At 42.3% G+C, this 13,380-nt stretch overlaps 1 protein-coding gene across 1 annotated transcript in view; it reads right to left on the reverse strand.

The window, feature by feature from the left end:
- Positions 1 to 1,534: 1,534 nt before the first annotated feature.
- MAPKAP1 (MAPK associated protein 1) overlaps positions 1,535 to 13,380 on the reverse strand; it is a 341,504-nt gene continuing 329,658 nt past the window's right edge. The window contains exon 12 of the mRNA XM_077478999.1: positions 1,535 to 2,104. Coding sequence (XP_077335125.1) covers positions 1,985 to 2,104 — 120 coding nt within the window. The 3' untranslated portion in view covers positions 1,535 to 1,984. The remainder of the gene's footprint in view (positions 2,105 to 13,380) is intronic.

A 13,380-nucleotide genomic window follows, 5' to 3' on the forward strand; every position in this document is an offset into this window, starting at 1 on the left:
GGGGTGAATAATTTTTCAAGACACTATATGTTTCAAATTAAAATACCATCAGGCCTTAGTTTCAAATGTGGCTTACCCCCTAACTCAAGTGTAATGTGCCTTCTCTTAAAGTGGTTGTAAAGGCAATCCCCTAATACTGATCCCCATTTCAATCCAGCACTGTTCACCAAAAGACTTGGCCGTTCAGGACTCCTTCCTCAGTGGCTGAGACAGCAACAAAGCACCATTTACTTCCACTGCTGTAAATCAAAATCGGTAAGACGATGAGAAGAAAGATGGGACTGGGCCACAGCTCCATGTCTAAATGGACACACACAGCTGCAGCATAGCGCAGCTCACGGGCCCCAATAACAAGCTGCTTGTTGTGAGAGCACTCAACAGGAAGGAGAAACCAGAAGTGCCAAAGAGAAACCCAAGAGGACAAATCAGGGCTGCTCTGTGCAACTGCACTACACAGAACAGATAAAAATAAACATATTTTATTATTTTAAAATGAAAACAAAAAAAGGGACTAGAGTATCACTATAAACAGCAAAGGCAACTGTAAAAATGCTGCAACCATGAGGCTTTGCATCACTGCAAAAATGATCATGCCTATTATGTTCAGCCAGCAGTAACTACCCCCTTGCTGATCAAGAGCCACGTGCAATAACAACACAACTGTGTTTAATCTGTGCAATGTGGTGGTGTGGGTTCAAAGAGGTTAAAAACAGGCAGTGGAGTGGTGACCTTATTCCTCCTCAGCACCTCTCACACACCCATCAGAAAAAAGAGAGCAATTGTGGAGAGGACCTCAGAAGGTTAGTGTGAGTTTAAGCAAGTTAAGGAAAAATGAGTAACATTCCACCATTTACATTTGATTGTTAATAAAAATGTATTATTCCAGGTTGATCTGTGATGATTGACCTTACTAGAATTCAGATATTTATGCCATCAATTGTGAGCAACTGTAGCTGGGGAAAGAAGGATCTGTATTATCACAATTTACCCAGGAACTACAATGGCAGAAGAAAGGTAAGATTGATACATTTGATCTTAGAGGGGACAAAAAACAAAACAGGGATCTAGGACAGAATTACTCAACCTTTTTTTCCCCCTCCTTTAAAATTAAATTAAGCCTGAGGCACTCCATTATCTAATGTAAAATAACTAAGCTAATAGCTTTACCTAACACCGCAACATCCACACATGTAGAAAACCCAATATTAGCATTCATTTATTTTTACTAAACAAACTCACCTTTGCACACTGGCACTAAGTAATATCACAATGTTTATTTTATTCATTCAATTAATGTGACCCCAATGCTGACAGGGAAGGGGCAAATATGGTTACTGTGGAGGCACACAACATCCTCCTCATCAACAATTGATTGTCAGGACGCCAGAAGCTGGAATGTTGTAATGGTGCACAAAGAAAAACTGTGGCTTCAGCCACTCACTGACTTGCATGCAGGTTGAAAAAGGCTGATATAAGAAATGTAATACCTGAGGTTCAAATGTTTTGATTTACACAATAAATAAGACTACAGACAGAAGTTTGGACATTTCTTTATTTTAAAAAGCTTAGTAATCTTGAGCCAACTCTCGCGCATCTCCATACTGTACAAAAAAAAAACTGTAATAGTCCCAGCCTTTTAACCACAAGAGGACCTAGCTAGTCGTTAATGAGTTGGTCTTAACATATTGGACCTATTTTTTTTTTTCTCCTTTACATATTGCCCATTCACAAGTTCAACTAAAATGGGATCACGGGAATGGATGGAGTCTGCCCTGCACTTTGCATTTTCCTTCCAAAGCTTGTTTGCTTGCAAAGTAATAATAATCATACATTAAAGGTTGACTGAAGACAATTCATAGGGGGCAAATTCGTCAGTGCCAGAGCCTTCACCTAAGAATGTCTGTTTAGACATGACGGTAGGATGCCCACTGGCCAACCATTGCCAAGGTTCTGTATGTTTGCCTACTACCACATCCCCTGCACTTTAACCTGGTTTCTTCTCTTTCTGGAAGCTGAAACTGGTCCTTCTTGTTAATTTCCTTTGTTTCTGTGCAAAGTAATCAGCCCTTGCTGTGCTGGCTCTTGATTCCAAGATGTAATTGACCTTTGGAAGAAAAACAAAATTGATACAATTATTAAACATATGCAAGCCTTCACTTTTTAACTGACACTTTTTTTTTTAGAAAGCTTTCTCAAAAATTATTTGAAACAGAAAGATTGAAATGGTTGGAATACCAAAAAAAAAGATACCATTTCCTTTAAAGCAACAGTAACAGCCCATTGAAGGCTGTTTGCACAACTGCTAAAATTGCAACGTGAGAAACTTACATGTTTTTTGGTAAATAAAAGCTATGTTTTAGCAAGGACAAATGTCAGGTGCACACCTTCCTATCATAGATTAAGAAATGGAAAACAGATTGTCAAATTGCTATTGCACTGAAACACCACCTGACCCTGCTACCAGTATGTGCTAGCCGTTGAAACAATTTACAAAGCTTGATTTTGTTGGCGCTCATCTCACCCATTTTACCCTTAGATATGCAATCCACCACATAAGCAAATTAATCTGTTTTCCACAGGCATTAAGCTTTTTAAAAGCACCACCAGCTGTCTCTTCGATTTGAGGCATTAGTTCATCTAAAACCTGATGACATGTCAAAACAATAAATTAAACCGATGACGTGTTTCAATGGCCACAAAGCTAACTATATAGCAAAAGAGTGGTCCTACAACTAACTTGCAATGAATGTTCACATGACTGCATTGGATGTTTTCAAATTAAAAACTGACAGCAAAAATTTGGGATACAATGACTAAAGAAAACCTGGGACCCATGGGTTTCACATTACATAACGGTAGACGTTGACTGCCGCCTGGCAGACCTGTGACCCCAGGTACTCACCTCAAACCCCTCCCTTTATAATTACCCCCTCCTGCTTTCTTACCAATGTTCAATCGCTCCAAACAGTGTGACTTTCAACTGTCCAAGATTTCAGGACTACATCTATTGCCAGATCACCTTTTCTATTATTGTAATCTCACCTTTTTTTTTTTATATATATATGCTGCACTTCTCCTCTGATCATACATAAAGCAAAAAAATCAAACCATATATTTATGAAGTGACAAAACTTAAAGAAAGTTTGATGAGAGTTCAGTTTTAATTTATTAGTCAAGTCCATCCAACACAATGCTTTCTTCAGAATGTCTCTGCTCTGGATAGAGGAGCAGCATTGTCACTTTCAGACGGCAAGTGTATTACTGGCCAGATCACCTGGTAAAAACAAAGCAGCCACCACATTTAGAGATTGTAAACTACACTATGCTGCTCTAAATTAATTTGGCTTTAGTGACGGTACTTGGTCAGGAAACATATTTCTGGAATGCTTTTTATGCTGGAACTTTTTGAAGTTTGACTTTTGATATATCACCAAGAGGAAAGATGTTCTGTTAGAAAACCAAGCGACGACAGTCTACTATTAAGAATCCGGACTCAACAGTACACAAACCAAAGACCAAAAGTACACCGCTAAATATTTTGACTACCACAAGTAGTCAAACAAATTGAAAAAATTGCATTTGTTTATTAAACAAAGAATACAAATGCCACAGTATAACAAAACACATAAAATAAGGCCAGCATGTTTTTCCCAAGAGACCCTCATAGATCAATGAACCCATAAGAATTGTGTACAGTGCTGTCTCATCTAGACGGACAAACGGGAGTAAGTAGTTCACAGATAAAGATGCTTTGCAGAACATATAGCCATAGCTCCATCCATCCAGATCATATATTCTCGGCATCAATTCTGACATAGTGATCGTATTTCTCTTATGAAGCTAAAAACTGGGAGAGTTTTGCCATATTAAAAGTGCTCAATGCAGAAAAAAAAAAAAAAATTCAGCCAGAGTAGTAAGGCGTGTTGATGCTCATAATATTGCAATGTATTAGCTGAGACATTCAGAGTACAGTCCCACACATCCAGTGGCCCTTAAGCCAATATGATTATATCTGCATGCAACCATTCAGATGTATCACATAGATAGGGGTCTCACAAAAGAGATATCACATGTCCGTTTATGTTGATGTGGTATACTTTAGTTTAGCTGTTGAACTCCACTGGACTTTTGAAAAAATAGACAAAGACTCTCCCGTAGACTTTGGATCGGTGCTCGGTATATATAGTATATAAATACTCACATCCCTTCTGGAATAATGTTCCATGTAACTGAGATAAACAGTGTATTCAGCAGTAAGGTCCTTGTGGATTTGCATAGTGGGGAACTCCCAGAGTCTGATTAGTTTCATCTGGCTTCCCCACAGATACCATTTTTGTGGAAGCCAGACATTGCTAGAGAACACCCCTCCATGTAAACCTTACTGCTGGAAACCTTGTTTATCTTGGTTAAGTACAGGACATATATCCCAATTCTCGTTCCTCCTCTGGAATAATTACAAGTACCGATTACAAGTCTATGGAGGCTCTGTACCTATTTTGTAATATCCCCTGGCGTTCGACAGACAAATAATAGTATATTGCACCAACGTAGGCTTTGAAGGGACAACAATTGTGGGTTTGGCACATTGTATAATGTAACATGGCTGTTTTGGATCTCAAAAGCTTGTTGGGAGACCCCTATATTTAAAATACATCTGAATAGCTGGATGACGATATTCAGAGCATAAGTTGAAAAGTCCATTAACAATGTGGATGTAAATAAAGTTGTGCTAATTCACAAATTAAACCATTGTAAAAAAATACAATAATACAAATATATATTTTATATGAGAACTCCTAAAGCAGGTTAATATGCATATTAATCATACTATATCAAAACGGCATAACAGCTAAGACTTTCTCTTTGGATAAGCCATCTCTATCTGTGGTCATGATATAGAGGTCCCGACACAGCTAAAATTGTGAAACGCATCGCTCTTGACATAGCAGTATAAGAGTAATAATTTACATATTATATATGTATTGACTTAATGGTTTTCTTTTACAAAAAGTATGTTAAACAATTTGAACTTTTGTAATAAAAGACAATATTTTATCTAGTTAGATTTTCACTGTCCTCTTCTGTTATCGCTAACGTCCATCAGCTGCTCTTTTCCAAATCTCAAAGTATGTTAGAAAAGTATGGGCTGCATGGGTACCTTTATCCTATAAGCTATAATACAAAAATGGCAGTAACAAATAATAAATGTTCAAAGTTGAGCGTTGATCCAACAGCGCAGAGCATGGTGCAAAATAGAAATAGTCCAAAGACGAAAAAGTCCTTTCGGTGATGGAGACACCTCCACCGCAAGAGATGTCTGCTTATCACCTAATGTGGACCTCCTATCTCGGGAGGTCTATCTCACTTGTGGCCAATTACCCAGCAGGGGCTTTTGTTTGTATAGGGAGATGTGGATATGGCCGTCCCACCATATATCAACTTCTGAGGTTACAGGTATAGCAACTAGTACAACTCAATCTTGAACAGGATGCCTTTACAGGTGTACTACAAGTGTTCATGCTTGTAGAATTAAAAAAAAAGATAAAGAATCGCCATAGTGTAAAACGTTTAATAAATCTAAAAGGTAAAGCACTTACATCAAGTTTGCATTAACATGCATAAGGCCGCGTACACACGCGCGGACTGTTCGCCCAACTTTGTCCGCTGAACAGTGTTTGGGCGGACAGTCCGCTCGTGTGTGGGCTTTCAGCGGACAGTTTCAGCGGACAGTTGGATGGACAAGGTTTTTCGGAAATTCCGTAAAACTGTCCGCTGAAACCTTGTTTCAGCGAACAGTCCGCTCGTGTGTAGGCTTGTTCGTCAAACAAAGTTGCGCGCATGCTCAGAAAGGATTTTCACGCCGAAAGCTATAATGCAGTGTATAGGACGTCGTATTTTTCGTCCCGTCGTACGTGCCGTTCACGTCATCGCGCACGGTTTCAGCAAACTGTTCGTCCGTCGTGTGTGGCCATGTCCGTCCATGCTAAGTTTGAGCGGACTGTTTGCCGAAACTGTTGGACGGACAAAGTTGGGCGAACAGTCCGCGCGTGTGTACGCGGCCTCAGCAATTACAAACCAACCAGCTATAGTAAAATGCCCATCCTCCCAGGCTCTAGAAAGCACAGCAACGTCAGCATGTCCCTTCGCTGACACATTTCATCACAAATGACGTCGTCCTGAATCCCAGAGGAAGACACGTGATCCCTATGCTGACATGCATGGGGGAGAGGACAATGTAGGCGGCAGCAACAGCCTCACAAGGAAAAAGGAGCTGCTGACAACAGCTGTGCAGCTTAAAGTTAGCCATACACCATACAATTTTCTTATTCCATTTACTTTAGATTTACCTTCAACTGTGTAGTCCAAGGGCCTGCCTGATTGCACACAAACTGAAAGTATTTAGATTTGACCTCATATTATATGGTTTTGGTAAATCTAAAGAAAATCTATAGAACAAAATTGTATAATGTATGGCCAGCCTTACTGTGTGTTAGAAATTGGTGAGCTGCAAGCACAAGAATATTGTGAGTACCTCTCTTGGAATTTGAAAAAATATGTGGTTTGAAAAGTTTAAAGCACCATGTAGCTTCTTTTCCACCTACATGTACAGAGGAGACTGAGTTTAACAATCGGCATAGGAGCTGGAAGATTCCCTGTTAATTGAGGCCAGGGGTGGCTCGCCAAACTTTATTTAAGTGTGAGAGGAGGATACTACCATGAGGATGGGGGGTGGGAAGAAGCACAGGAGTGGTGGCACTTTGATGAAATGTGCCGCTATCACACTACAAAGGACACACATTGATGGACAGCACAGTGGTGTAGTGGTTAGCACTCTCGCCTAGCAGTAAAAAGGGTCACTGGTTCATATCCCAACCACGACACTACCTGCCTGGAGTTTGCATGTTCTCCCTGTGCCTGTGTGGGTTTCCTCCGGGTACTCCGGTTTCCTCCCACACTCCAAAGACATGCAGGCAGGTTAATTGGCTTCTGTCCAAAAATTGGCCCTAATATATGAATGGGGACCTTGGATTGTGGGCTACTTGAGGGTAGGGACCAATGTGAGTGTGCAATGTACAGGGATAGGGGTAGACACTCACTCAGGTTGAACTGGATGGACTAGTGTCTTTATTCAAGCTTACTAACTATTACACTTTTGTGACTCAAAAAACACAAGGATATTAAGTTTGCATGTTTTTCCACCTGATTCTATTTATTTATGTTTTTTTCCAGGCACTGTAGTAGTGCAAAGGAAGACCTTTTTTTGGCATGTTTGATCACTTGATTATATATTTTTTGGATCACGTTATTCAGGAAAGTGTTTGATGAATAATATACAGGACAGCACTTGGGTGTAGGGATAGTACAGCACTATTATTATTATTTTCAACAGCACAAATATGTGAACCTGGTCTAAGTAAACCATCCATTTACAGACTCAGTGCAATGTTATATAATGCCCATCACTAAACAAGGGATCGTGGTCCAGACAAAATGACCGTCTTACTAAGCTGTGCCACTTAGCAGCCTGGGCGTCCCATCTGGGCGATGTGCTTGTTCCCCCGCCACGGCCACAGCTTTCATCCTTGCAGAGGGCAGGATGCATGGGATGTTTGGCTGGAGGGTGGGAGCTGCATAACAAGGCAGTGATTTGTTGCTAGGACGTGGGCTAGAAACAAATCGGCAACACGTTAACATTAAAAGTTATGCAGCTCCTGCCCTCTGCCTGCTGTGAAAGATAAGATTGTTAAGGTTTCAGGAGCGCTGTGATCAGAAGAGAAAAAATGGCATGTAAAGAAGGGGACAGTCATGTAAAGTGGACTGGAATGTAAGGAATGAAAGGTGAGGTGTGAAGGAAAAATGTGATGTGGAGAGTCCAAAGACACATGGTAGGGTGGGGGGTATTGTAAAGAGGAAAACTGCATAGTTGCCAACTGTCCCGAATTTCGCGGGACATTCCCGCGATTAGGACATTTGTCCCAAATAAATTTTGTCCCGGGAAATGTCCCGCGAAATTCGGTTTGTCCCGGGAAATTCAATTTCCCATTTTTTTGCTGCCGGCCGCCATTTTTAAGAAGACCAGAAGTTGGTCTACACCTGTGGCGCCGCCCACCCCCGCTTCTAGTGTGTGTTTGTGTCAGTGTAAAGGGCGGTGGGCGGCGCCACAGTTAAATGTCTGCGCGCGGCAACGGCGGCATGTCGGGGGCCAGTCTGTCAATGTGGATGTCGGGGCGGGGGCCAGTAACAGTCATGGTATGTGGATGTCGGGGGCCAGTGTGTGGATGTGGGGGGCCAGTGTGTGGATGTGGGGGGTCAGTGTGTGGATGTGGGGGGCCAGTCTGGAGATGTGGGGGCAGGTCTGTGGAGTATGTGGGGGCAGGTCTGTGGATGTCAGAGGGGCACTAGATGTAAGGAGGGGCTCCGCTGATGGACACAGATGTGAGGAAGTTATCTTTGAAGGGGCATCTGATGTAAGTACAGACTCCGCTTGGGACACCTGATGGCAGGCAACGTGGCTAGTGACGCACGCATGGCTACCACTGATTCTGCATTATGGTGAGTTGAATAATTTAATTTTATATTACAATGTAATAATAGAAATAATGCGCTTCAATCATCCTGACACCATAACAATCATGATTGAAGTGCCAACACCAGGTATTTGGAGTATCTTTATCTGCTGATTGTCAAACTCTGGAAAACACATATTGTGGTGTAGGAGCGGGGGGCTGCTGTCCCTCCTTTCCCTCTCCCCCCCCTCTCTCCATCCCGCATTCATCTCAGACTCTAACCACACCCCTTTGAGCCACGCCCCATGTAAGCCATGCCCACTATTTTACGTAAACCACGCCCATTTTTTTGCCGCGGCGCGCATCATTTTTACCTTTTCCTATGCCAAACCTATAAATGCATGCCCCGCCCCCTAATTATACCACGACTCCGCCCGCTGCCAAAAAAGTGTCCCGAATTTTTTTTTTTACAATGTTGTCAATTATGAAACTGTGATGTAACAGAGTCGCTATTACAAAGGGGCAGACTGAAGCAAAGAGGGGCTGTGATGGAAAAAAGGGGACTGTAATGTAAAGGGGGGAGGATATGATGTAAAAGGCGCACTGGGGTGTCAATGTGGGCACTGCAATATAAAAGGGGGCGCTGTGGTGTAAAGGGAAGGATGAATGTAGAGGGGGAACTGTAATATGAAATATCTGAGCCATCACACAAACAAGAGACCCGGACCTCTGTTGGAAATTTTTATTTTACTGACTGGGCCTTCCTGAATTTTAATCCAATACACTTTCTTTTAGATACTTTATTCAATAAACATGCTCTCATTCAGCTCGTGTACTAATTCAGTCTATGTGAATATTCATTTTTTGGGTCACCTGCTGCACCTGCGTGTGTGACAGCGTAGTCAGCACCGACAGGTGAAGAAGCATTTTCCACAGATTTTCCTGCACATCGGCACAAGGAAAACAAAACAAACAGACTTCCGATATTAAGAAGCAAAGTACGCCGCCCAAAACACTAATTACACATGTGCTTAAAAATTGATGGCGGTTTTGCTAATCGACGCTATTGTGTCTATAGTGGACTGAAACATATTGGCAAGCGTACACTTTGCACATGGGAAGTGGTTAAATTAACAAGGTGTACTCATTACCGCTATATCCAAATTGAAATGGCAGCACTTAACTCGGTAGATAATGAAGTCTGCTTTATGCTGGCTATTAATATCTGTTCAGTGCATCTAAAAGCTGCAATTAACCATTCGATTAGATCTGTTGCTAATTATCTCGTATTCAGTGTGTACACATGATCTGCATAGCTCGCATTACTGGTTAAGAGCCCCCGACACATTGCTTATCGTCGCCCTCTTGGCTCCCAGAACATTGACAGGATACGTCCAATCTAAACACATTGCCGAAAGACGCTCTGACCCGGAACGTGACTATTCTCCAGCCTCTGCACCCTCCTTACAAACGTGCTTTCAATAAATACTACTGGCTTATGCCGTGTGCAATTTCTGGTCATTCAGTGTTATCCTGATGCTTAAGTTCTGAAAATATGGACTAGAAATGACCCTTACAATAACCCAAAAAAAGCAAACTTATGGAGATAAATCTGCCCTAAACCTGAAGTCTGGGCTTCCTAAAGAAGATGTAAAACCAACAGTTCCTGTTCCTGATATGTGCCTGTTATACCATGTCCTTGTATAAAAAAAATTATCCTGTTCTCTTTGTATTGCTTCCTGTGTGTGAAATCCCTGGTGTTCCTGCCAGTCCCTCTGCTTTCCTATTAAAAACGAACTGACCGCACTAGGCATGTAAGCACAGTGCGGTCAGTTGTCTAGATGATCAGACTTGTCTTAACACCCCCCACCCCTTGCACAGCCTTTCATTGGGAAGCGCAGTGTGCTGCTGTTCCTCCTCCTCCAGAAATTATGCAGCTGAGAACAAAGGTATTTGTAATGTTTTTCTTTATAGCTATACACAAATGTTTTGCTGTCCATTTCTATTTTAAAACAAATTGGTTGTTTTACATGATGAGGGGTTACAATCACTTTGGGTGACAAAGCCTTTTTTTCCCCCTTCACCCACCTTGATTCTATGTGCTTTTTTGGGTTTCGTTATGCAGATGCCTTGGTTCTACCTTATTATAACCATACATTTAGCTTTAATCTACCCAACAAGGGGTTCCGGTAACAAACTGATACGTTTTAGATACATAACTTCTGGTTAAAGCTGTACTAAACCGCTAAAATAAAAAAACACAAGGCGATACTAGATTGCATACTAGCGCATTATGAAATACTTACCTTAGAATGAAGCCCCCCACACCCAGTCACCACTGAGGGGGCTGACATGTTCCCTCAACATTTCTTCTGGGTTCGCAGGCACCAGCACTGTGGATGGAACCACGATAACGTCACTCCCACGCATGCGCCTGGGAGCACTCCATTCCAGCAGGAGCTCTGAAGTTCAGGCACGATACTCTGCACATTCAGAGCGCATGCACCACTTATAGGGTAACAAGCTCCAAAACCATGCAGGTTTAGGAGATATTCATTTTACCTACAGGTAAACCTTATTATAGGCTTACCTGTAGGGAAAAATCACCAAGCGGGCAATAAAACTGCTTTAAATGAATATCACAGAAGTATGACTTGCTACACTTGCAGCAACAAGTCACATAGTTAGGTTGAAAAAGCCACAAGTCCATCTAGTTCAACCATAAAAAAAAAAATCATACAATCCCATATGCCCAATTCTATACCCACAGTTGATCCAGAGGAAAAAAAAAAAAAAAAAAAAAAAACAGCAGAGCTTGATCCAATTTGTTACAGCAGGGGAAAAAATTCCTTCCTGATCCCCCGAGAGGCAATCGGATTTTCCCCAGATCAACTTTACCTATAAATGTTAGTACACAGTTATATTCTGTACATTTAGGAAATAATCCAGGCCTTTCTTAAAGCAATCTACTGAGCTGGCCAGAACCACCTCTGGAAGGAGTCTTTTCCACATCTCTTACTGTGAAGAAACCTTTCCGTATTTGGAGATGAAATCTCTCTTCCTCTAGACCTAAAGAGTGCCCCCTTGTCCTCTGTGTTGACCGTAAAGACAATAACTCAACAGGAAGTTCCGGGGGTGGACTGACAACTCATGGGGCCCCCTGGAACCTCCCACGTGTTCCCGACCACACTCACATATTGCACTGCCCACACTACTTGCATTCGTCACAGAATTTCTATACACTATGTTCAAAATAAATGTTTATTATGATCACCAATGTAAGGAGCATTCTTCCCACTGATCACCAATGTAAGGAGCATTCTTCTCACTCATCACCAATGTAAGGAGCATTCTTCCCACTGATCACCAATGTAAGGAACATTCTTCCCACTGATCACCAATGTAAGGAGCATTCTTCTCACTGATCACCAATGTAAGGAGCATTCTTCCCACTGATCACCAATGTAAGGAGCATTCTTCCCACTGATCACCAATGTAAGCAGCATTCTTCCCACTGATCACCAATGTAAGGAGCATTCTTCTCACTGATCACCAATGTAAGGAGCATTCTTCCCACTGATCACCAATGTAAGGAGCATTATTCTCACTCATCACCAATGTAAGGAGCATTATTCTCAACTGATCACCAATGTAAGGAGCATTATTCTCACTCATCACCAATGTAAGGAGCATTATTCTCAACTGATCACCAATGTAAGGAGCATTATTCTCAACTGATCACCAATGTAAGGCCTCTTTCACACGGGGCGGATCAGTAATGATCCGCCCTGTGATGATCCGCTCGCTCAGCGGGGATCGCTCCGTTGTCCCCGCTGAGCCGGCTGCGGACATGGCCCTGTCAGCTCTCCGCTCTCCTCTATGGGGATCGGATGAGCATGGACCGTGTATCCGTGTTCATCCGATCCGCTCGGCATGTTCAAAATAAATGTTTATTATGATCACCAATGTAAGGAGCATTCTTCCCACTGATCACCAATGTAAGGAGCATTCTTCCCACTGATCACCAATGTAAGGAGCATTCTTCTCACTCATCACCAATGTAAGGAGCATTCTTCCCACTGATCACCAATGTAAGGAACATTCTTCCCACTCATCACCAATGTAAGGAGCATTCTTCCCACTGATCACCAATGTAAGGAGCATTCTTCTCACTGATCACCAATGTAAGGAGCATTCTTCCCACTGATCACCAATGTAAGGAGCATTCTTCCCACTGATCACCAATGTAAGGAGCATTCTTCCCACTGATCACCAATGTAAGGAGCATTCTTCCCACTGATCACCAATGTAAGGAACATTCTTCCCACTGATCACCAATGTAAGGAGCATTCTTCTCACTGATCACCAATGTAAGGAGCATTCTTCCCACTGATCACCAATGTAAGGAGCATTCTTCTCACTCATCACCAATGTAAGGAGCATTATTCTCAACTGATCACCAATGTAAGGAGCATTATTCTCACTCATCACCAATGTAAGGAGCATTATTCTCACTCATCACCAATGTAAGGAGCATTATTCTCAACTGATCACCAATGTAAGGAGCATTATTCTCAACTGATCACCAATGTAAGGCCTCTTTCACACGGGGTGGATCAGTAATGATCCGCCCTGTGATGATCCGCTCGCTCAGCGGGGATCGCTCCGTTGTCCCCGCTGAGCCGGCTGCGGACATGGCCCTGTCAGCTCTCCGCTCTCCTCTATGGGGATCGGATGAGCATGGACCGTGTATCCGTGTTCATCCGATCCGCTCGGCAGACGGATAGAAAAATAGGATTTTCCTCCGTCTGCAGAATCGGACTGTTGCGGAGGCGGAGGAAATCGGGTGTCTGCGGATGTTCATCCGCAGACA

This window comes from Lithobates pipiens, unplaced genomic scaffold (assembly GCF_037356315.1).
Source record: "Lithobates pipiens isolate NorthernLeopardFrog02 unplaced genomic scaffold, aLitPip1_a1.2 Scaffold_1, whole genome shotgun sequence".
Lineage (NCBI taxonomy): Eukaryota > Metazoa > Chordata > Amphibia > Anura > Ranidae > Lithobates > Lithobates pipiens.